The 25,304-nt window shown below is 47.3% G+C and overlaps 2 protein-coding genes across 7 annotated transcripts in view; both read right to left on the minus strand.

The window, feature by feature from the left end:
- Positions 1–5,460, minus strand: part of WSB2 (WD repeat and SOCS box containing 2) — a 29,490-nt gene extending 24,030 nt beyond the window's left edge. Inside the window, exon 1 of one of the 3 annotated variants that reach the window (XM_063712265.1) lies at positions 5,410–5,460. Coding sequence is in view for 1 of the 3 variants with exons in the window: in XM_002823834.6 (XP_002823880.1) it covers positions 4,081–4,093 (13 nt within the window). In the remaining 2 variants the exon portion in view is untranslated. Of the gene's footprint in view, positions 1–3,273; positions 3,293–4,080; positions 4,197–5,409 lie in introns of those variants that run through there. The other 2 variants (XM_002823834.6, XM_054527680.1) reach the window with 2 other exon arrangements.
- A 271-nt stretch (positions 5,461–5,731) lies between these two features.
- VSIG10 (V-set and immunoglobulin domain containing 10) overlaps positions 5,732–25,304 on the minus strand; it is a 38,275-nt gene continuing 18,702 nt past the window's right edge. Inside the window, exons 4-9 of one of the 4 annotated variants that reach the window (XM_054527677.1) lie at positions 22,864–23,124; positions 16,677–16,970; positions 14,353–14,463; positions 14,046–14,061; positions 11,390–11,613; positions 5,732–6,486 (exon numbers count right to left, since the gene is read on the minus strand). In XM_054527677.1, coding sequence (XP_054383652.1) covers positions 6,407–6,486; positions 11,390–11,613; positions 14,046–14,061; positions 14,353–14,463; positions 16,677–16,970; positions 22,864–23,124 — 986 coding nt within the window. In that variant the 3' untranslated portion in view covers positions 5,732–6,406. Of the gene's footprint in view, positions 6,487–7,457; positions 9,717–9,955; positions 10,089–11,389; positions 11,614–14,045; positions 14,062–14,352; positions 14,464–16,676; positions 16,971–22,863; positions 23,125–25,304 lie in introns of those variants that run through there. The other 3 variants (XM_002823836.5, XM_054527676.1, XM_054527678.1) reach the window with 3 other exon arrangements.

A 25,304-nucleotide genomic window follows, 5' to 3' on the forward strand; every position in this document is an offset into this window, starting at 1 on the left:
AAACACAAGCCTTACTCAGAATTCACACTCTATTTCTGTGATTTAGGGATTTAATCTCTTGCTATTTCAGGTTCAGGAATCCAGGAGCTAAAAGAAGAACAAACCCAGTGACTCCTGTCTCTTGGAGTCTGGGCCCAAACTAAACTTGGCTACACGGAGAGAAAGCCCTAATTAGTGTAGAACTTAAAAACAAAACAAACAAACAAAAACAGAGCTGGGGGTGGGGTATCTAGCTTCAACTGGTATGGTACTTGCAGACCCTTCTTGGTGAAAAGGCCTATGAATCAGGGTTTCTTTGTTTTCTCCTTTTTTTTTTTTTTTTGAGACAGAGTCTCACTCTGCTGCCCAGGCTGGAGTGCAGTGGCACGATCTCGGCTCACTGCAACCTCCGCCTCCTGAGTTCAAGTGATTCTCCTGCCTCAGCCTCCTGAGAAGCTGGGATTACAGGCATGCGCCACCACGCCTGGCTAATTTTTGTATTTTTAGTAGAGATTGGGTTTCACCATTTTGGCCAGGCTGGTCTCGAACTCCTGACCTCCGGTGATCTGCCCACCTCGGCCTCCCAAAGTGCTGGGATTGCAGGCGTGAGTCACCGCGTCCAGCCTTTTCTTTTTTAAACTGATAAATAAAAATTGTATATATTATGGCATATAACATGTTTTGATATATGTATACATTGTGGAATGGCTCAGTCAAGCTCATTACCATATATACATTACCTCACATACTTATTTTTGTGTGGTGAGAACACTTAAAATCTACTCTTAGCAAATTTCAAGTATATCATATTCATATATATATTTGGGTTGTTTTTTTTTTTTGAGACCCAGGCTGGGGTGCAGTGGCTGAATCACAGCTCACTGCAGCCTCAACCTCCCACCCAGGATCAAGTGACCCTCCCGCCTCAGCCTCCTGTGTATCTGGGGCTACAGGGGCGTACCACCACGCTCAGCTAATTCTTTTTTTTAATTTAAATTTTTAGTAGAGATGGGGGTGTGGCTATGTTGACCAAGCTGGTTTTGATCTCCTGAGCTCAAGTGATCCTCCTGCAGGCATGAGCCATTGCACCTGGCCCTGGATCAGGGTTTTTCTAATAAAACAATGGGATGTGTTTGGACAATCAGGCTGAATGGAAAGGTATATATTATAAGCCTCTTCTAGGCAAAGCAGTTAGCCTTAACACAGAGATGAAAGCTATGACCCCAGCCAGCAGGAAGCTAGGTGATTTTTCCTGTATCAGGACATGTACATTAGATATTCCACTGGCCTCAAAAGCTTTCCTCAGTTGCTCCATCTTATCATTCAGGGATTGGTCCTCATGTCACCTTCTCAGAGACCATCCTGGCCTCACTATCTAAAGTGACCATTGACTTTCCTTTTTTATTTTATTTTTTTGAGAGAGGGTCTTGCTCTGTCGCCCAGGCTTGAATGCAGTAGCACCATCATGGCTCACTGCAAGCAACCTCGACCTCCCCAGGCTCAGATGATCCTCCCATCTCAGCCTCCCCAGTAGCTGGGACTACAGGCGCATTGTACCATGTACATGCCTATAGTTCTGTATTTTTTGTAGAGATGGGGTTTCTCTATGCTGCCTAGACTGGTCTCAAACTCCTGAGCTCAAGTGATCTACCCAAGTTGGCCTCCCAAACTGCTGGGTCACTGCACCTGGCACCATTCACTTTCCTTTAACCATTTGATTTTCTTTATAACCATCACTTAGATATTTTCTTTTTTTTTTTTTTTTTTTCTTTGAAATGGAGTTTCACTCTTGTCACCCAGGCTGGAGTGCAATGGCGAGATCTTGGTTCACTGCAACCTCCGCCTCTCCAGTTCAAGCGATTCTCCTGCCTCAGCCTCCTGAGTAGCTGGGATTACAGGCATGCACCACCACGCCCGGTTAATTTTGTATTTTTAGTAGAGACGGGGTTTCATTATGTTGGTGAGGCTGGTCTCGAACTCCTGACCTCAAATGATCTGCCCGCCTCAGCCTCCCAAAGTGCTGGGATTACAGGCGTGAGCCACCCCAGCGCGTTTGGTTGATATTTTCTTGATTGCCTGTCATTTTTACGTATTTATTGTCTGTCTCTTTCTCAACCCACCCAAACTTGCCGGTTCACTGCTATTGGGCTACACTGTCTAATAGGGAAATCACATGTGGTTACCAACCACTTGAAATGTGGCAAGTCAGAATTCAGATGGGCTGTAAGTATAAAATACACAACACACTTTGAACACTTAGCACAAAAAAAAATCTAAAACATTACAATTTATTTGATTACATGTAGCAGTAATATTTTAGACATGCTGGATTGAAAGAGTTTTTAAATTGTCACCTAGTTCTTTTTTCTTTTTTTTAATGTGGCTACTTGAACATTTTAAATTACATACGTGGCTCAGATTAGACTTCTGTTGGTCGGGGCTGGCCTAGAGGGTGCCTGGCACATAGTAGACACTCAACAAATATTTGTTGAATGAATAAGTGAAGTCTAACCATTGCTCTGAAGATTTCAACTGTTGCCCATTGTATTTCCTTTACAATGGGCTTTATTCCATTTGAAAATAAGTTAAAACTCTGGCCTTTTTTGTACAGTAACTTGGCAGCTCTCAACAACCCTGCCCACACCCTCAAAACGAAGTTGTCAATCTTTAGGAAAACCCCAGAACTGGAAACAGATTTCTGTTAAAAAGGCAGGCTAGCTACAGATTGCTTTCAGATTGAACTGTAAGGAGGCAATGGAAATGAAACGGAAGCTATAAAAAGATTCACATAGGATCTACACAAACAGTAGGGGCCCTTTTAAAAAGAATTCTACGGGTAACACTCACTGAAAAGAAAGCCCTTATCTAGATGGGAAGGGGAGAGAGCTGCCTTTAACTCAATGCCTGACTTCAGCAAACAAAGAAATGTCATTTCCTAAATTAAAAAGTAACACCACCCCAGGGAATACCCAGATTTCAACCTTCCCACCCACAATAACAAGCCATCAGCAATCAGAATCCTCCAGACCAGGATGAAGCTTGAACTTGGCTGCAAGATTACAATGAAGTTCTAGAACAAATTCTGAGCCCTAGGCCTTGACCCTGTTCTGAAAATTTCTCCTAAGGAAATTACATTTAAACTCGGGTCCTTCAAGAGCTGGGACTCCCGGAATCAATTCTAAATCTATCCCAAGTTTCTACACAGGTGGGGTTCCGAGGGAAGGTCGTTGGAGAGGAGAGGGCCAAGGCGTGCATGCGTCTTGGGGTTTTTTTCCCCTTGCATAAGAGACACACCTTTCCCACTGAGATTTTATGTTCATCTGGGCTGGCTTGAGGTATATCCAATATCCTCTGACTTCCACGCTGTCTTCTGATGGGGACGGCAGTTAACAAGAATAGAGGCAAGGTCCCCACCCATCAGTGTATCCTAAATTTGCCTGATCATACATGTCACCAGGGATCAGCATCTCCAGTCCCGCCCCACCTCCACTGAATTAATCTCCAGTGGGAGAGGCTGGGAATAGATTGTTTCAATAGGGAACCCAGACCCCAGACCCCATTTTTACCGGGTCCCAACCACCCTCCGAGGCAGGTACTAGAATTATCCCATTTTGCAGATCAAAACTGAGATGTGGGTGGCGGTGGTTCAGTGGCTCGTCCACTGTCACGATCACACAGCTTGTGAGGGGCAGAGGTGACTCCCATCCAGACATGCGAGTGCGTCCCCTGGCACCTGGGTACCCAGGGGCACCCACCCCCTTGGGGATCTCCGTTTTAGGGCTTGGTGCCCCCCGCACCGAGTCCCACCCGGGAGTCCCCTCTGTCTCGGTCGGGGGATCTCCTCCCGCAGAAGCCCGATCTTCCCGATCCTGTCGCCGGCGGGAGTCAGGGTGGCGGCCACTGACAACGAAAGTGAAACAAAGCTGGTCGCCGGGCGCGCACCCCCGCCGGCCCCGGGCGGACTTCCCAGGCCGGACGCCCCCGCCGCGCCCAGCCCCCGCCCCGCCCCGCCGAGCCCGCCCCGGGGTCGCCTCCCCCCTCCCCGGGGAGAACGGGCCAGGGCCCCGCCGGGCGGGAACGGGCGCGCCCGGCCCCACTCACCTCCGGCCTCCATGGAGGACGCGCGCGGCCCCCGCGGCAGGCGGCGGGCGCCTCAGCCCCCCGGGCCGCGGGCCCTCATGCCGCCCCCGCGCCGCCCGCCCCGGCCCGGCCGCCGCCGCCGCCCGGAGAGGCCATCAGCTGCTTCCCGTCACATGGCGGTGGGCGCGGGCGGAGACGCGCGGGGGCGGGGCGCAGGGGAAACGGAGGGAGGGTGCGGACGGGATAAAAACGGGAGGGGGGGCAGCTGTGGGAAAAGACGGAAAATCGGGGGAGGCGGTACGCTGACGGGATAAAAGCCGAGGGGTTGCTGAGGGGAAACGGGGGCGGGGAAGACGCGCGAACCAGATAAAAATGGGGCAGGGGTGGGGGGAGCTGAGCGGAAACGGGGTGGGGCGCGAACGGGATAAAACCCAGGGGTTGTGCGGGGTCCTGAGGGGAACCAGCGCCGGATAAAAACGGGGAAGGGAGGGAGGTGAACAGAGCTGAGGGAAACCGGGAAAAGGGGAGCGATAGAAACCGGAGTAGGGGAAGCCGGGCTCAGGGGAAAAGGGGGTGTTGGAGAGTGGGTAGAGCCGGGCTGAGGGAAAAACCAAGCGGGGGAAGTGGCGATCCGGGGAAAACGGAGAGAGGGGGACTGAGGGCTGTGGGGGGAAGGGGAACCAAAGGGGCTGAAGCGAAGTCGAGGGGAGGGGCAGGTGATAATGGAGCCTTGCGAAGCCCGATGAGGGGGAAACGGGTAAAAATGGGGGCGGGAGAAATAGGGTGGAGGGAACACTGGCCGAGAAGAAACCTGGGGGAGAGCTGGGCTTAGGGGAAAATGGGGAGGGGGTGGAAGGAAGGTGTAATAACCGGGTGCTGGGGGTTGGGGAGGACGTAAGAATTGGGGGGTGCGGCGAGGGTCAAGGCTAGCGTAAAACAAGGGGGGGCTACTCAATGGCTCCGGTAATGGGAGAGGGAAGTGAGGAGAAAACGGGGCGGTGGGGAGAGGAGGGCAGGGTGAAAACCGGAGTGGGGGTGGGAACGAGATAAAAAACGGGGCAGGAGCGATTCGGAAGAAGACTGTCCCCTTAACTGCCTACTGCGACCGCCTCGCCTGTCCCCGTACCCCTGAGAAACCTGCTCTCCCTGTCTACCTGCATAGCCTCAAGAAATGGCTCGCTTGGGTCAGACGCCCCCTTTTTAACATTCCAGGGCCAGGGCAGGAGTCATCATGGAGGCTTTTCATGCCTGAAAGACCCCATTTCTTAGTTGTCCGGTCCCCAGTAGTATCAGTGGCTTGGGGATTTCTTACTGAGCTCAGCTCATTGTCCCCAAAATGCCTCCCCTTACCCCCAACTCGAGCGTTTCTCTTTCCTGCTCTGGGCCCAAGCTCTTCCCGTGGTTCTTGGTGTCAGCTTCATTCAAGTCACTCTCCCGCCTCTCATTCCTTTCTCCCCGCCTTTCTTCACTTCCTTCCAAGTGCCCTCTCCATTTCCCGGTCACTGGTCCCAAAGCTCCGGATCGCAGTGGTTCCATTTTAAATTTCTTTGCTTTCTAACGCAACCTATGTTTTCTACGGTAACTGAAGTTCCCGTGTTCTTTTTCACCATGGTCTCTCCGTTTTAATGTTTTGGTTTTTTTTAACCCAGGCCCCTGGTTTATGAGCCCTGGGTACGTCCTTCCTGTGTCCCGTTTGGCCTCCTGGGTTACACTTCTGTTCACCCCGTTTGGCCGGTTTTTTTTTTCTTTTTTTTAAACCTGCCGGTTTCTCAGTCTCCCCCTTTTCCGCTGGCTACCTGTCCCTTTCTCGCCGCCCGTGTTAACTTTAGCATGCCCCGTTCTCTCTCTTCATTTTCCACTGGGTATTTTTTATGTTTCCCAATTTTAAAAACGGCCCAGCGCACCCCTTTTTCTGGGACTCCACTTTTATCTCTGGCACCAGTGTCGGCCTCCTCCACCTCTGCTCCCATTTAATCGCTGATTTCCTGCCTCCTGAGGACCCCCGTTTTATTGTCCTGCCTCCCCCCTCCCATTTTTCTCTTCTCTAATTTTCTGAGTCTCCATTTTTTGTCTCCCAGATTCCTTCGATTCCTGGAGTCTTACAGGCCTCATTTTTATGTACACGTCATGGAAAAGTATAAAAGGGTAAGGTCGCAGGGCGCGATGGCTCATGCCTGTAATCCCAGCACTTTGGGAGGCCAAGGCGGGCAGATCATCTGAGGTCAGGAGTTCGGGACCAGCCTGGCCGATATGGCCAAACCCAGTCTCTACTAAAAATACAAAAATTAGCTGGGTGTGGTGGCGGGCGCCTGTAAACCCGGCTACTCGGGAGACTGAGGCAGGAGAATCACTTGAACCCAGGAGGCGGAGGTTGCAGTGAGCTGAGATCTTGCCATTGCACTCCAGCCTGGGTGATCGAGGCTCCGTCTGGAGGAAAAAAAAAAAAAAAAAGCGGGGCTGAGGTGAGAAGAATATTGTTACCAATTTTTAAAAAGCTAGTAAAAAAATTTTTTTTTGGCAAGTTCGTTTTTCCAAGTCTTTCAATTTACTAATCAGGTCTCAATCAAGATCACAAAAGAACTTACTTAAAAATAGCTTTATTCCATTATCTTTTAAAAAATGCATATGATAACCTCAGAACTAATTTCTCCCAACCTCCCCCCACCACATCTTAAAATGTAAATAATGGAGAAGGAGCTGCTTATTTTTCTTTGCAGCAGTTCCTGGCCAGTCCCAACGTGAGAAATATCAGTTGGCACTTATTGCATCATAATACATTTTACCTAGTAAGGATGATTTTCTAAGTGCATGGGTTATTGCAATTTTCCATCTTGTGTTTTCCTGCGGCAATTATGGGGCTTGTATGTGCTTGTGAGAATTGGGGCTAATATCAAAGCCACAGAATTGTGGAGGCCCCCTTCCCAGGGTCCACCAGGTTTTGAGAAAAACAAGAAAAAAGTCCGTTGCAATGGACCTGAAGTGTTTATCTTCCTGGTCCTGATAAATAGATGTCATGGTCTCTAAGTTAACAATACATGCAGATAAGATTTTTTTTAAAGCACAGTGTAACAACTTGGACTTTGCCACACAAACTGTAATCCACTGTCAACAAGCTTGTGGATTTGGGCATGGATTGTCTTAAAGAAGCCCGAATTCTTCAAAAAATCCTTAAAACTTGAAGACCTGGATTTTACCTGACCCAGGATATTAATGTGCACACAGGACTCAGATATGTGACGGCAGTTACAGCTCAGCTGGTCAAAGGTTTATAGTGTTTGACACCAGGACCATGAAGCTCCCATTTGGTAGTGGAAAAACCCTCAAATATTTCCTATCAACAGATGTGTGTGCTAGAGAAGAGGAAGTTGTGGAAAATATCCCAGTGATCCTACAAAACATTCTCTGTGTTCCTAGCTAGGGTTTTTTTTTTTTCACCTCAACAGTTTTTGTGTTTTCTTTTTTTAATCTTGTTGCCTCTGAGTAGTAGTAGACTCTTCAGTTCTGGAATGTGGTTGCCGAAGACTCTAAAGGAGAGACTCAGTAATTCAGTGACTTTAGAAGCAAGCTGAGTATCTCATTCTAAAATGACACTGATTTACACTGTTGAGAATGGTTAAGTACGTGGGGTACCTTGCAGCAAAAGACAAAAAGCAAGCCACTAGAACTGCAATTCACAGCTATTCCTGAGGGGTGCACATTGCAGCCCACTCTTGAGTTCCCCAATGTTCTGAGCAGGGGACAGGGCATACTTCTAGTGATTTGTTCAGTTTAATCCCTTCAACCAAGAAAACAGACCTTCCCCAACCACACCTGCAGGGTTACTTCAGACAACCAGCTTCTCATTTTAGAGTCCCAGTTCCTAGAATTGGAGAAAGGAAGTTCCCCTTTAAGCCCTAGGTCCTGCCCACTAGAGCAGATACGCAACATTAAGAGTGCAAATTCAAGTCAGTTTTTCATATTTAGCAAACATCCATTGCACCCTTATAAGGTCCTCGACTTTAAGAAATTTATATGAAATCAGAAAACTTAAATCTTGAAACTATACAAGGATCTACTGGAAGCATCAGCAGGCTAAACTCATCACATGGTATTTTCATTCCAAATTTAGTGTTATTGATCAGTGTACCCTCAGAATATCCTTAAGAAGCAGGAAGGAAACAAGTTTTCCTCTTCCCATTTCCAAGACTGAGAAACAGTCCAGATGAGCTGGTTTGCCCAAGCAATTCTTATCACCAGATAACTCCGTTATTAAACGTGTCTCCTGCCTTCTTTGAAAGCAACAGGAGAAATGAAGCATAGGAAAGTCTGCAAGCTAATAGTGTATCACCTAGGAGGCTTGTATATAAATATGAAGCTCTGCAAAATGTAGTTGTAATGAAAGGCACTTCCTATTACCAGCTCCCTAACCCTTTTTAAAAGAATTCTATCTCCAGGGAAATAAAACTGGTTAAGACAGTGCTCTGATATGCTTAGTTTAGTTCCTTCATCCAAGAAAACAGACCTTCCCCAACCACACCTGCAGGGTTACTTCAGACAACCAGCTTCTCATTTTAGAGTCCCAGTTCTTAGAATTGGAGAAAGGAAGTCCCCCTTTAAGCCCTAGGTCCTGCCCACTAGAGCAGATACGCAACATTAAAGAGTACAAATTCAAGTCAGATTTTCATATTTAGCAGGTGATCTTACAAAGATATTTTTCAGTTAATGGATTATGTTTTTCAATGAATGGATCTTACAAAGATGTTTTTCAATAAATGGAAGGAAAGATGTGTGTGCTTGGTTTTTTTGCTGAGACCCAAATGTTGCTAGTGCAAGCCCCCGCCAGGGGTGCAGGTCGAGTCAAAGCTGAATGAAGAGCTCATCTTCAATGTAGCTTTCCAAGCTTGCAGAACGAGACAACAATAAGTGAGCAATTTCCTCATCTATTTTACAGGTGAGGAAATTGAGGCCGAGAGAGGTAAAGAGTTGTGCTCTAGCCCATGAAAGAAGGAAGCAACAGAGCCCAGATTCAACTTCAGGTGTTTCTAACTCCAAAACCTGAACTAAACTGCCTTCCTCTGATTGGCATCGGTACCTGGAACTTCACCTGTTCCAAGGAGCTGATATTTGCAAGGTGGCGTGGCTGAGGCAGGAGAATCGCTTGAACCCGGGAGGCAGAAGTTGTGGTGAGCCAAGATTGTGCCATTGCACTCCAGCCTGGGCAATAGAAGGAGACTCCGTCCCAAAAAAAAAAAAAAGTGGCAAAAGGCACCAAGACCCAGTGCTTCCCTGACCTCTGCTCCCTCTAAATCAGCATCTATCACAGTAGATCAACCTGGATAAAGCCAGGATTCACAGCAGAAGTGGCACCTCAGACACCAAAGCAGCTTTCCTTCTCAAAGCTTTTAAACATCATTGGGAAAACTTAGAGCAAATCAAACCAATGTTTTTCAATACATGAAAGGAAAGATGTGTGTGCTTGGTTTTGCTTTTTGCTGAGACCCAAACGTTGTTAGTGCAAGCCCCCGCCAGGGGTGCAGGTCGAGTCAAAGCTGAATGAAGAGCTCATCTTCAATGTAGCTTTCCAAGCTTTCGGAGCAAGACAACCATGGACCATCCTTTTCTTCAGACTGGCCTGTCTTCTTCTTGAACAATGTCACTTTGCTCCTCACTGCTGTCATCTGCACAGGGGGAGATAAACCCAATGCTTTGTAATCAGAGTGTGATTCTATTTCCACCGTCAGTCATCAATCATCTCAGTGATTTCTAGTCCTTTCCTGGTGAGCCACAGAATGGGATCTCATGGAGAAGAAGGTGGGGCAGGGTGTGTTTTCCCCTTTTCACCTGTTTTCTACATTCAAAACCTCTAGGCATGCTTGATACCAGCCACCCTTCATGTCCTCAGCTCACGCCCCTCCCCTCACCTGAAACGCCCTCTCTCCTTTCTGCTTATTCCAACTCAGCCGTCTTAACGCCTTGCTTCATGTCCACCTCTTCCATAAAGCTTCCCCTGACCGGCGCACCTCTCCAGGCTCTTATCTTTCTCTGAGGTCCTATAAATTTTGGTGCAGTGGCACGATCTCAGCTCACTGCAGCTTCAACTTCCCAGGCTCAAGTGATTCTCCCACCTCAGCCTCCCAAGTAGCTGGGGCTACAGGTACATGCCACCATACCCAGCTAATTTTTTGTATTCTTAGTATAGACACGTTTTGCCATGTTCCCAAGGCTGGTCTCGAACTCCTGAGCTCCAGCGATCCGCCCACTTTGGCCTCCCAAACTGCTGGGATTACAGGCATGAGCAACCGTGCCTATAATTTTTAAATGTGTTGTCCATCAGGCAATTAATCAAATATCTTCCTGCAACAGCTCCTCTACTGCTCTCCCAACGTGTTGGTTCAATCTTGCTCCTGTTTCCATTTCCCCTGCAGGTTTTAGTTTGTTCCTCTAAACTGGCCTTTTTTTTTTTGAGACAGAGTCTCACTCTGTCACCCAGGCTGAAGTGCAGTGGCACGATCTCGGCTCATTGCAGCCTCCGTCTCCTGGGTTCAAGTGATCCTCCTGCCTCGGTCTCCCAAGTAGCTGGGATTACAGGCACCTACCACACCCGGCTAATTTTTGTATTTTTAGTAGAGATGGGGGTCTCGCCATATTGGCCAGGCTAGTCTCAAACTCCTGACCTCAAATGATCCACCTGCCTCAGCCTCCCAAAATGCTGGGATTATAGGCGTGAGCCACCACACCTGGCCTGAACTGGTCTTGTAAAGCTCCCTGCATGCAGACACTACCAGTCTCTATTTTCTGTTCTCCCACAATGCCAATATTGTGCCTACCCTAGACCAGGACCTTGATAAGTGTTTGTCCATTTGATTTTCATGTTGGTAGTTGATAGTAGTCTCAGGTTCTAGACTAAAGTTTAGCTATCTTCCCCAGCCTTTTAAAAAACTAAACTCACCCCTTAGAGATTTCCTGCTGGGAAGCTCACTGCAGCAGTTCAGAGGTTTGTGGGCTTTCTTTTTTTTTTTTTTTTTTGAGACAGATTTCCTACTGCTGCCCAGACTGGAGTGCAGTGGTGTGATCACAGCTCACTGCAGCCTGGACCTCCTGCACTCAAGCGATCCTTAGCCTCCCAAGTAGCTGGGAACACAGGTGCACGCCACCATGCCCGGCTAATTTTTCTTTCTTTTTTTTTTTTTTTTATTTTTATTTTTGTAAAGACAGAGTCTCACCATGTTGCCCAGGCTAGTCTTGAACTTCTGGGCTTAAGTGATCTTCCCACCTTGGCCTCCCAAAGTGCTGGGATTATAGGCGTGAGCCAACGCACCTTTTTCTGTTTGTTTAAGGAAAAAGAGCTTACCTTGTAGATCCTGGAATCCATTTCCCATCTGTTCTATGTTCCCATTCACCAAGGCGGTCACTCTGTGAATGTGGTCCTGCTTAGGTATTTCTTTTGGCAACTCCTCTCTCTCATGTGCTTCCTTCTGTTCCTCTACTGCAGCATCTTCATCCTCCTCCTCCTCCTCCTCCTCCTCTTCCTCTTCTGAATCCACCAAAACCATGACATCATCCATGTTTTGTCCCCTAATTTCCAAAGGGGAAAAATAATCAAGAAGATTTCTTATTTTTCCCAACTTCAGCCCTCACTGAATAGGAAACACTAGATTCTTTGCAACCCCATTAGTAATATGGAAAATTACAGCTTGGTGAAGTAATTATGTGGTAACCGCAGAGATGCTGCCACAAATTGCTTCAGATGATGGTATCTCATGCTGGGTTTATTACTCCCCTGCTCTTTGGGCAGGTGACCATATTGTCCCAGGCATCTACCATTTCATGTCCCCTTACAGCAGGTAGACAAATGTTTTCCTTTTCTGAAATGCCCTCATTCTGCTCTACTTACCAAAATCTCTCCCCTTCCTCATTTTGGAAGACCCAGATAAAGTCCTCTCCCTCCCGCTAAAGACCTAAATTAATGATTGCATTTAGAGTCCATGCTATAGTTTATTTATCGCCAGCTCACTAGCTTGCCTACCCAGCCAGACTTTGCATTTCAGACTATGCATTTCTTTTTTTTTTTCTTTTTTGGGATGGAGTCTTGCACTGTTGCCCAGGCTAGAGTGCAGTGGCACAATCTTGGCTCACTGCAACCTCCACCTCCTGGGTGCAAGCAGTTCTCCTGCCTCAGCCACCCAAGTAGCTGGGACTACAGGCATGCGCCACCACATCTGGCTAATTTTTGTATTTTTAGTAGAGATGTGGTTTCAGCATGTTGGCCAGGCTGGTCTCGAATGCCTGGCCTCAAGTGATCCAACCACCTCGGCCTCCCAGAATGCTGGGATTATAGGCATGAGCCACTGTGCCCGGCCTGAACTGTGCATTTCTTCTTCTTCTTTTTTTTTTTTTTTTTGAGACAGAATTTCTTTCTTGTTGCCCAGGCTGGAGTGCAATGGCACAATCTTGGCTCACCGCAACCTCCGCCTCCCAGGTTCAAGCAATTCTCCTGCTTCAACCTCCCAAGTAGCTGGGATTACAGGCATGCACCACCACGTGCAGCTAATTTTTTGTATTTTTAGTAGAGATGGGGTTTCTCCATGTTGGTCAGGCTGGTCTCGAACTCCCGACCTCAGGTGATCCACCCGCCTCGGCCTCCCAAAGTGCTGGGATTACAGGCGTGAGCCAATGCACCCAGCCTGGACTATGTATTTCTTAAGGAAGAAAGAATGAATGCCACAGGTCAGTCACCTGCCCAAGGAGCTGTGTTATTGTCATTTAATCTTCACAAACCCCCTGGTGAAACAAGTCAGGAGACTAAGGCTCAGTAAGGGTCAGGGATTTTCTATGGGTACAGGGCTTGGGAACGGCACAGCTGTCATTTGAACCAGGTCCAATGGTCTCAATGCCTTTTCCTACTATACCACACTGATGCCTCCGGTGAGAAATAAGCCCAGGGAATGACAGACTTACTGACAGAATGGCCTTCCAATACAGGGCAGTAAAGGTAATGTTTTGCTACGAAAGATGGTCCCAGATCAATAATATCCTGTCATTTTGAATAGGTAAAGAACTGTTTTTCCACAGGATCATAGAGAAGAGTACTCTGCTCCCACCCAGAATCTCCTTAGGAAATGAAATACACAAGTTCCATTTGGTTCCTTCGCCCCTACTGGGGTTTCCTTTTGGGAAGGGGTTCTGGGCATGCTCATAGTAGTCTTCCAAAACACTGTAAAACTGGCTGGGTGCAGTGGCTCATGCCTGTAATCCCAGCACTTTGGGAGGCCAAGGCGGGCAGATCACTTGAGGCCAGGAGTTCGAGACTAGCCGGGCCAACATGGTGAAACCCTGTCTCTACTAAAAATACAAAAATTAGCCAGGCATGGTGGTGCGCACCTATAATCCCAGCTACTCAGAAGGGTGAGGCAGGAGAATGGCCTCAACCTGGGAGGTAGGGATTGTAGTGAGCCGAGATCGCACCACTGCACTCCAGCCTGAGCAAGAGAGAGAGATTCTGTCTCAAAAAAAAAAAAAAAAAAAGAAAAAGAAAAAAAAAACTGTAAGACCATCAATGATTCTTTCTTTTAGCTCTTTTTAGAAAATTAAATAAAACAAATGCATGAATGATTGGCTCAAAATGTACACATTGTCTTTCTGTCTCAATGACAGACCTGCAATGTGTCCAGCCCTGAGGTTTGGCGTTGTAAAAGAACACAGACTTTGGAATTGATTAGACTTGGACCTGAAGGAAGGCACTGCTGCTTTCTTCCCGAATGAGCTTGCAGAAATTACTTCACTGAGCCTCCATCCCCTCATCTGGAAAATGGAGATGTCACCACCACCCTGAGGAGATGATGAAAGGGTTTATAAGAATACCTGATGAAACCCCTACACCAGTGTCTAGCACATCGTAGGTCCTCAATGGTAGTTGCTATTATTGTTCTTATGAAAGGAAGGGAACAAAACAGAAGTGAAGACAGATGTGGGAATGGGTGTTTGGTTTGATTCTAGGGAACACTCACCTGAAAGTGTTTCCTGCTGAAGAGAGAAAGGAAAAACCATTAATATCCAGTAACATCCACTTCAACCTCACAGGTTCTTAATCAGGCTAACATTTACTAGAGGAACAAATAAAAAAACTGACTCAATATGACAGGTGATAGGGTGTCCCGGGATGGTACTTAGGTGACTTATTACTGTATATCTTGACCCAGCAAAGAAGCCCAGAGAACAGAACTTCAGGTGGGAGCATGACAGGGGCCATCCTTCCCCAACCCACACCTTTTCAAAAGCCTGGAAGAGAAGCTAAAGGACCCGGGGAGCCCTTACCTTTCCAGCAGAACGCAGGGCTATAATACAACAGAAGCCCTGAGATAATGGCCAGTCCCAGCAGAAGGAGGCTCACAATGGTTCCCACAATCCCCCCGATATTTAAAGGTTCTGTAAAGACAAATCACACCATTGATTCTTCCATCAGATATGTGTGCAATTAGAACAACACCTCCCTTTCTCTGCGTGGATCCAGTTCTTGTCTTATCTTGATTCCTGACCTTGGGTAAGGCTTATGACCTGTCTGTAATGCCAGATAAATATTTTATCACCCAACCTCAGAGAGTTTGTGGGGATCAGATGGAGCAGGGAATGTGAAAAAACAATGGAAAGTTAAAATGTCTCTGTCTACCAAACATTGAGACTATTTCTAAGGTCATGGTAAGTAAGACTGTGAGAGTTTATCAATGCCATGATAAACAGAGTGATCAACGGAACAGAACAGAGAATCCAGGAACAGGTCCACACGTAAATATACTTGATATATGACAGGGTATTGAGCAAAGGAAGCACTATTTAAGAATTGGTACTAGAGCCTGGGTGCGGTGGCTCACGCCTGTAATCCCAGCACTTTGGGAGGCCGAGGCAGGCAGATCACCTGAAGTCGGGATAAAAGGGGGTAAAACCCCGTCTCTACTAAAAATACAAAATTAGCCAGGCGTGGTGGTGCATGTCTGTAATCCCAGCTACTTGGGAGGCTGAGGCAGGAGAATCGCTTGAACCTGGGAGGCGGGGGTTGCGGTGAGCCAAGATCGCGCCATTGCACTCCAGCTTGGGCAACAAGGGCGAAATTCCATCTCAAAGAAAGAAAGAGGGCTGGGCGCGGTGGCTCACGCCTGTAATCCCAGCACTTTGGGAGGCCGAGGCGGGCGGATCACGAGGTCAGGAGGTCAAGACCATCCTGGCTAACACGGTGAAACCTCATCTCTACTATAAATAGAAAAAATTAGCCAGGTGCGGTGGCAGGCGCCTGCAGTCCCAGCTACTGGGGAGGTTGAGGCAGAAGAATGGCATGAACCCGGGAGGCGGAGCTTGCAGTGAGCCGAGATCGCGCCACTGCACTCCAGCCTGGGTGACAGAGCAAGACTCCGTCTCAAAAAAAAAGAAAGAGGAGGGGAGGGAAAGAAAAGAAGGAAGGTAGGAAAGGGAAAAGGGAGAAGAGAAAGGGAAAGGGCGAAGGGAAGGGAAGAAAGAAAGAGGCCAGGTGTGGTGGCTCATGCTTGCAATCTCAACACTTTGGGAGGCTGAGATGGGAGGATCACTTGAGGCCAGGAGTTCAATACCAACCTGGTCAACACAGTGCGACCTCATCTGTGTAAAAAATAAAATAAAAAGAAAGAAGTATAGACATATATAGTAAAACTTAAAATTCAGGACCATGGTTACCTTTCGAGAGAGGCCCAAGATGAGACTAGGCCTACAGGGAGGGTTCCCAGGTAAAATTCAGTATGCCCAGTGAAATTTGGATTTCAGATAAACAATGAATAGTTTTTTAGTGTAAGTATGTCCCATGAAATATTTGGGACACACTTAAAAAAAAAAAAGTATTTATTTTTCTAAACTCAAATTTAAGCAGGCATCCTGTTTTTAAAGTTCTATTGCTATTTTCTTCCTTTTGAGGTGGATTCTCGCTCTGTCACCCAAGCTGAAGTGTAGTGGCGTGATCTCAGCTCACTGCAACCTTCGCCTCCCAGATTCTAGCCATTCTGCCTCAGCCTTCCGAATAGCTGGGATTACAGGCACCTGCCACCATGCTCAGCTAATGGTCTCGAACTCCCAACCTCAGGTGATCTGCCCATCTCAGCCTCCCAAGTAATTTTGTACTTTTTGTAAAGACAGGGTTTCACCATACTGGCCACGCTGGTCTCGAACTCCTGGCCTCAAGTGATCCACCCGCCTCGGCCTCCCAAAGTGCTGGGATTACAGGTGTGAGCCACCGTGCCCAGCCTTATTGTTGTTTCCAAATCTGGCCCTGAGACATACAAGTAAACTAATGCATGTTGGTACTATTCTGTATCCTCGGTGGGATGATAGTTTCTTAGGTGTTCATTTTGCTGTTAGGCTTTACAACTGACATACACTAGATATCTATTCGTTGGTGTGTATAGATAGTATGTAATTTTTGCTACCTATGCAAATATTAGTGAGATTAGGGTTGGATAATAATTTCTTCCATCCACCTTGTCAAGTCATAAGCAAGCAGATATGCCTTCTCCCAGTTGGCAGTGACCCACGTGTAGGGAGGCACCAGGCTGTCCTCATGCTGATGCTGGGTGCTCTGAAGCTCTGAACCCTCCTCCTTCAGGCCCAGTTCCACCACTCACCTTTCACACTCAGCCAGATTTCCACTTCCCTCACCCCTACAGGGCTGTCAGCTCGGCAGATGTAGTAGCCCTCATCCAGGTCCTGGGAGCAGTTGTGGATGGTGAGGGTGGAGTTCTGGCCATCCTGGGTAATGAGATGGCGGCTGCTGGGCTGGATGACCACCTCGGGCTGGGTAAGGTTCCTCAGCCACAGGATCTTGGCAGGGGGGTAGGCCCTAGACACCTGGCATGTAAGCGTCACATTGCCCCCAATGAAGCAAGTCTTCATGGGCTCAGAGAGAAGGGAGGGACCCCCTGGTGATCAGAAGGTAAAGAAAGACAAATGTTTAAAGAGATTCAAGTCATGGCCTGAGATCTGCAAGAAAACTACAGTAGTCTTTTTTTTTTTGAGATGGAGGTTTTGCTCTGTTGCCCAGGCTGGAGTGCAGTGGCGCGATCTCAGCTCACCGCAACCTCTGCCTCCCTCCTGGGTTCAAGCAATTCTCCTGCCTCAGCCTCCTGAGCTGGGATTACAGGCATGCGCCACCACACCTGGCTAATTTTTGTATTTTTAGTAGAGACAGGGTTTCACCATGTTGCCCAGGCTGGTCTCAAACTCCCAACCTCAGGTGATCTGCCCATCTCAGTCTCCCAAAGTGCTGGGATTACAGGCGTGAGCCACCACATCCGGCCCCAGTCCCCTTTATCTGTGATTTCACTTTCTGAGGTTTCAGTTACCATGGTTGACTACAGTCCAAAAATATTAAATGGAAAATTTCAGAAATGAACAATTTTTTTTTTTTCAGATGGAGTCTCACTTTGTCGCCCAGGCTGGAGTGCAGTGGTGCAATCTCAGCTCACTGCAATCTCCGCCTCCTGAATTCAAGAGATTCTCCTGCCTCAGCCTCCCAAGTAGCTGGGATTACAGGCGTGAGCCACCACGCCCGCCTAATTTTTGTATTTTTAGCAGAGACAGGGTTTCACCATATTGGCCAGGCTAGTCTCAAACTCCTGACCTCAGGTGATGCACTTGCCTCAGCCTCCCAAAGTGCTAGGATTACAGGTGTGAGCCACCGTGCCCGGCCAATTCATAAATTTTTTATTTTTTCTTTTCTTGCAGTACTTTTAAGTATATTCACAATTTCCTAAGTTTTAAACTGCACACTGTTCTGAGTCGTGTGATGAAATCTCACACCATCCGCATGAGCCTTTCTTCATCACAAGAAGGCTGAGTAGATATTTTGAGGGAAAGATCACATTCGCATACCTTTTATGACAGTATATTGTTATGCTTGTCTATTTTTTATTAGTTACTATTGTTAATCTCTTATTGTGCCTAATGTATAAATTAACCTTATCATAAGTATTTATGTATAGGAAAAAGCATAGTATATATATATAGGGTTCAGTGCTACCCATGGTTTCAGGCATCCACTGGGGATCTAGGAACATATCCCTCATGGATAAGGCAGGAACACTACATTTCCTTCCTAACGAAGCAACTCCAGAAATTTCTTTTTTTGTTTTTTCTTTTTTTTTTTTTTGAGACAAGGTCTCACTCTGTTGCCCAGGCTGGAGTGCAATGCCGTGATCTTGGCTCACTGCAACCTCTGCCTCCCAGGTTCAAGTGATTCTCATGCCTCAGCCTCCCAAGTAGCTGGGATTACAGGTGCCTGCCACCATGCCTGGCTAATTTTTGTACTTTTAGTAGAAACAGGGTTTCACCATGTTGGTCAGGCTGGTCTTGAACTCCTGACCTCAAATGATCCGTCCACCTTGGCCTCCCAAAGTGCTGGGATTACAGGCATGAACTACTGTGCCTGGCCAACTGCAGAAATTCCTGCACCACACCTCGTCTTACATCATAATAAGCCTAAGATTACTAAGCATTTACTGTGGGCAAGGCACTGTTACGCATATTAACCCAGTTCACTCTCACAGCAACCCTGTTATTATGCCTATTTTGCAGATAAGGAAACTGAGGCACAGAGAAAGTTAAGTAATTTGCTCAATGCTACAGAACTAAATAGGCAATGCAGCTAGGATTCAGAGTGATCATCTGTCCCCAGTCTGCCCAGGATGTGGAGTATTCCCAGGATGAGGAGTTTTCAGTCCTAAAACCAGGAGAGTTCTGGGCAAACCAGGATAAACTGGTTACTGTATCCACAAGCCTTCCTTCTATGCTATACACTTCTACACATAAAATCTGTACTGATCGTATAAAAATGGACACATATCGGCCGGGCGCAGTGGCTCACACCTGTAATCCCAGCACTTTGGGAGGCCGAGGCGGGCGGATCACGAGGTCAGGAGATTGAGACCATCCTGGATAACATGGTGAAACCCCGTCTCTACTAAAAATACAAAAAAATAGCCGGGCGTGGTGGCAGACGCCTGTAGTCCCAGCTACTCAGGAGGCTGAGGGAGGAGAATGGTGTGAACCCGGGAGGCAGAGTTTGCAGTGAGCCAAGATTGCACCACTGCACTCCAGCCTGGGAGACAGAGCGAGACTCCATCTCAAAAAAAAAAAAAAAAAAAAAATGGACACATATCTGACAAGGATTTCAAGGGGACAAGAGGGCAGCTGTATTTGTTTCCAATTGCTGACGTAATAGATTGTGACAAACTTAGTGGCTTAAAGCACATTTATTCTCTTACAGTTGTGGAGGCCAGGAGTCTGGAATGATCTTACGAGGTTAACATCAAGGTGTTGGCAGAGCTCGTTCCTTCTGGACGCTCTAGAGCAAGCTTGTCCAACTTGCAGGCCGCAGGCCAAATTCGGCCCAGGATGGCTTTGAATGTGAGGACATTTTTGTTTATCTGTGGTGATGGATATTATGAAAATTATGCATGGTCCCTTTTTTTTTTCACTCATCGCCTATCGTTAGTGTTAGTGTTTGTGTGAAATCCACTCCCAAGATCCAATTACCTCCCACCAGGTCCCTCCGCCAATATTGGGAGTTACAATTCAACATGAGATTTGGGTGGGGACACAGAGCCAAACCATATCATGGTGTTTTGCTGTTTTGCCCAGGCTGATCTCAAACTCCTGGGCCCAAGCAATCTGCCTGTCCTCGGCCTCCCAAAGTGCTGGGATTACAGTCATGAGCTACCACGCCTGACTGATCCTGGTGCTTCTGATCTCTCTTAACTTTTCCTTTTTTTTTTTTAATTTTGAGACAGAGTTTCACTCTGTCACCCAGGCCTGGAGTGCAGTGGCACAATATCCGCTCACTGCAGCCTCAACCTCCTAGGTGCAAGCAATACTCTCACATCAGCCTCCCCAGTAGCTGGGATTACAGGTGCATACCACCATGCCCAGCTACCTTATTTATTTTTTGTAGAAACAAGGTTTGTGTTGCCCAGGCTGGTCTCGAATTCCTAGCCTCAAGCTATCCTCCTGCCTCTCACTCCCAAAGTGCTGGGATTACAGGCGTGAGCCACCAGGCCCAGCCTTCTCACTTCTTACAAAGAAAGACACCAGTCATTGGATTACAGCCTACTCTAATCCAGTATGACCTTATCTTAACTTGATTCCATCAGCAAAGACTCTTTCCGAATAAAGTTATATCCACAGGTATTAGGGTTTGGGCTTGAACATATCTACTGGGGGGACACAACTGAACCCCCAACCTCCATCCAGCTTTATCAGTATTTTACACACAACGCCCGGCCACACTGGTCTTCTCTCAGGTCCTCAAATGCCAAGTTTGTTTCCACCTCAGGGCCTCTGCATTTGCTGTTGCCTCTGCCAGGAACACTCAGCCCACGGATCTTCACCTAGCCAGCTCCTTCTCATTCTAAGGATAGATTATTACCACCTCAAGGAGACCTCCCTGCCACCCTAGGAAAAGTGCCCCTCTTCTTATAAAGGCCTCCCTTTTATACATACCATTTTATTATCCTCATAATTATTATCATATCTGGACCTATCTTACTTATTTTTGTACTTTCTGTCTTCCTTCTACCCCCCATGCCACCCAGGATATAAGCTCTGTGAAAGAGGAATGTTTGTGGTTTTAATATGTACAGACATTCTCTGACACTCCTCCCTTCAAAAAGTGGTGCCTAATTCTTCCCAGTCCTCTTCAATGTGGGCTGGACTTATTGCTAAGACACAGAGCGTGGCAGAAGGGATCCCATGTAACTCCTGAGGCTAGGTCATAGAAAGGATAGCATCAGCTTGACTCACTCCGTCTTGATCATTTGCTCTGAGGGAAGCCATCCGCCATGTTGGAAGGACACTCAAGCAGCCTTATGGAGAATCCCACATGGAGAAGAAATAGTTGCCAGGCATGGGAGTGAGGACTTCAAAAGTAGATCTTTCAGATGATTTCAGCCCTGCAACCTTCAATTCTTCCGGCTGACACCCCAGACATACAGAGCCAAGACAAACCATCCCCAATGCCCACTGTGCCCTCTCTGAATTCCTGACCCACAGAAATCGTCAGATAATAAATGGTTATTCTTGTTTTAAGCCACTATGTTTGATAGTAATTTGTTACATAACTAGATGCTATAGTTTGAATGTTTGTCCCCTCCAAATCTCATGTTTAAATTTGATCCTCAGTGTTGGAGGTAAGGCCTAATGGAAGGTGTTTGGGTAAGTGAATTCTCATTCTATTAGCTTACTGCAAAAGTAATTACGATTTTTGTCATTATTTTCTTTTTTTGAGATGGAGTCTCGCTCCATTGCCCAGGCTGGAGTGCAGTGGTGTGATCTTGGCTCACTGGAAGCTCCGCCTCCCGGGTTCACACAGTTCTCCTGCCTCAGCCTCCCGGGTAGCTGGGACTACAGGTGCCCGCCACCATGCCCAGTTAATTTTTTTGTATTTTTAGTAGAGACGGGGTTTTACCATGTTAGCCAGGTTGGTCTTGATCTGCTGACCTTGTGATCCGCCCGCCTTGGCCTCCCAAAATGCTGGGATTACAGGTGTGAGCCACCACGCCCGGCCTGTCCTAACTTTCAATGGCAAAACCACAATTACTTTTGCACCAACCTAATATTAGCACTGGTTGTTTTTTTTGTTTTTTTATTTTTTGAGATGGCATCTCACTCTGTCACCCAGACTGGAGTGCAGTGTCACAATCTCAGCTCACTGCAACCTCCATTTCCCGGTTTCAAGCGATTCTCCTGCCTCAGCCTCCCGAGTAGCTGGGACTACAGGCACGTGCCACCATGCCCAACTAATTTTTGTATTTTTAGTAGAGATGGGGTTTCATCATGTTGGCCAGGCTGGTCTCAGACTCCCGACCTCAAGTGATCCACCAACCTCAGCCTCCCAAAGTGCTGAGATTACAGATGTGAGCTACCACGCCCAGCCACTGCTGGTTGTTAAAAAGAGTCTGGCACCTCCCTTCTCTCTCTTGCTTCCTCTCTCACTATGGAACTCTGCATAAGCTGGCTCCCCTTTACCTTCTGTCATGAGCAGAAGCAGCCTGACGCTCTCACCAGAAGCCAAGCAGATGCTGGTGCCATGTTTCTTGCACAGCCTATGGAACTATGAGCAAATAAAGTAATTTTCGGCGAGGTGTGGTGGCTCACACCTATAATCCCAGCACTTTAGGAGGCCGAGGCAGGTAGATCACTTGGGGTCAATTCGAGACCAGCCTGGCCAACATGGTGAAACCCCATTTCTACTAAAAATACAAAAATTAGCCGGGCATGATGGTGCACACCTGTAGTCCCAGCTACTCAAGAGGCTGAGGCAGGAGAATCGCTTGAACCTGGGAGGCAGAGGTTGTAGTGAGCCAAGATCATGCCACTGCACTCCAGTCTGGGCAACAGAGCGAGACTCTGCCTTAAAAAAAAAAAAAAAAAAAAAAAAAAAATTTTCTTTGTAAACTACCCAGCCTCAGGTATTCCTTTACAGCAACAGTAAACGGACAGACACAAAAGACGATGAACTCATATGTCTTGTTCACTGCTCCATCCTCAGCACCTAGAAACTGTACCTGGCACATAGCAGGTGCTCAATTAGTATTTGTCAAGTGGAAAACAGCTTGGACTAGAATGAAGAAGCTTGAGCTAAGCATCTCTAAAATTTGAAAAAAATGAAACATAAAGAAAAAGAAAGGGAGAAAGGGAAGGAATTCAGTCCACCCTGACATCTGGGGATTTCTTCCTCAGAAGAACTCTCAAATGCTTCTCCTAGGAGAAAGGAAGGCAGGGAAACTCCAACCCCAAGACAAAGCAAAACAGACTCACTGATCTGCACCACGCAGCTGGCGCCCGACTCTGGCCCAACTATGTGGCTCGTAACACACTTGAACTTCTTGCCATCTGACAGCTGGGACTCGCTCAGCATTTCCACCCCCAGTTTTGACTTCCCCACGATTACACCTCCTGGCTCTTCTATCCACAGGAAGTCAGGGTCAGGGTATCCCCCATCCCAGCGACAGGTAAGCTGCAGCATGAACGATCCTGATGCCATCTGTGCCCAGCACTGGGGAGCTGATGGAGGGGGGTCTGCAAAACACCAGAGGAGAGCATGGGCTGAATCACAAACTCTAGGATCAGCCACTGGGCTGGCTCTAAAGATGGCAGAACCAGGGTCTCAGAGAGACATCAATCCCAGTTAGTGTTAGCGTCTAATAGCTCCTAGCACAAATTCATGCCTGACAACAGTCAGGCTTCCTCTGTTGGGTGTTAAATTTCTGACCTGGGTCTCATTCGCCTTTGCATTTCTTTTTTTTGTTTGTTTGTTTGTTTTTGAGACGGAGTTTCGCTCTTGTTGCCCAGGCTGGAGTGCAGTGGTGCAATCTCGGCTCACTGTAACCTCCACCTCCCAGGTTCAAGCAATTCTCCTGCCTCAGCCTCCCAAGTAGCTGGGATTACAGGCATGTGCCACCATGCCCCGCTAATTTTTGTATTTTTAGTAGATACAAGGTTTTGCCATGTTGGTCAGGCTGCTCTTGAACTCCTGACTTCAGGTGATCCACCCGCCTCAGCCTTCCAAAGTGTTGGGATTACAGGCGTGAGCTACTGCGTCTCGCCTTGCTTTTGCATTTCTTATTTATTTTTTCTTCTTTTTTTTTTTTTAATAGAGACAGGGTTTTGCCATGTTGGCCAGGATGGTCTGGAACTCCTGGCCTCAGGTGATCCACCCACCTCAGCCTCCCAAAGTGCTGAGATTACAGATGTGAGCTACCGTGCCCAGCCTTGCTTTTGCATTTCTTATTTATTTTTTCTTTTTTTTTTTTAATAGAAACAGGGTTTTGCCATGTTGCCCAGGATGGTCTGAACTGCTGGCCTCAGATGATCCACATGCCTCAGCCTCCCAAAGTGCTGAGATCATAGACGTGAGCCACCACGCCCAGCCCCACTCTGCATTTCTACAGTGGTTTTCGTCCAAGATATTTGTGTATGGGAGGGTTTGGTTGGTGTTTCCCCACTCCTGAGATAAAGATTCACGGGCTACTTGTTCATAACAGTGCTAGAGGGCCCGGTGCCTGTGACAGCCACACTGGGTCCACAAAAAGAATGTATACAGATGGATGGATGAACAAATAAATTGTGGTCCATCCATGCAAGGAATGGACTATTATTCAGCCATTAAAAGGAATGGATTACTGATACATGCCTCAATATAGATGAACCTCAAAAACATGAAGCCAGGTGAAAGAAGCCAGACACAAAAAGCCCCACATTATATGATCCATTCATATGAAGCATCCAGAACAGGCAAACCCACAGGGACAGAATGCGGATTGGGGGTTGTCCAGGTCTGAGGAAAAGAGGGAATGAGGGTGACTGCTTATTGGGTACAGGGTTATTTGGGATGACAAAATGGTTATCTGGGATGACAAAAATGTTTTGGAGGGCCAGCCGTGGTGGCTCACGCCTATAATCCCAGTACTTTAGGAGGCTGAGGTGAGCAGATCACTTGAGCTCAGGAGTTTGAGACTAGCCTGGGCAATGTGGGGAGACCCTGTCTCTACTAAAAATAGAAAAATTAGTCGGATGTGGTGGTACCTGCCTGTGGTCCCAGCTACTCTGGAGGCTGAGGTGGGAGAACTGAATTGCTTGAACCTGGAAGGTGGAGGCTGCAGTGAGCAGAGATCGTGCCACTGCACTCTAGCCTGGGTGACAGAGCGAGACTCGGTCTCAAAAAGAAAAAGAAAAACAAAATGTTTTGGAACCTGATACAGGTGATGGTTGCATAAATGTACTGAATGCCACTGAATTATACATTTTTATTTTTACTGTTTTTTGAGACGGAGTCTCGCCCTGTCACCCAGGCTGAAGTGCAGTGGCACATCTTGGCTCACTGCAACCTCTGCGTCCCAAGTTCAAGTGATTCTCCTGCCTCAGCCTAAGTAGCTAAGATTACAGGCATGAGCCACTGAGCCCATTCAATTGTACATTGTTAAATAGTTAATCCTATGTACTTTCATCTCAATTTAGGGGAAAGAAAAAAAAAAAGAATGCATTAGTGTCCTTCCGTGGCTCCCAAGCACCCTCCTGCACCCCTGCATAGCAGAAAGCTTCCAGAAGGGATGATTCCCTCCCTGAGTGCAGCAGCCCCGGGTGTGTGTATTGAGGGAGCCGCAGATACATGTTCAGAAGAATCATGCAGCAGGCACTCCCTTAAAGACAAATGGGAGGCCGGGCGCAGTGGCTCATGCCTGTAATCCCAGCACTATGGG

The sequence above is a fragment of the Pongo abelii genome, chromosome 10 (genome assembly GCF_028885655.2).
Source record: "Pongo abelii isolate AG06213 chromosome 10, NHGRI_mPonAbe1-v2.0_pri, whole genome shotgun sequence".
Lineage (NCBI taxonomy): Eukaryota > Metazoa > Chordata > Mammalia > Primates > Hominidae > Pongo > Pongo abelii.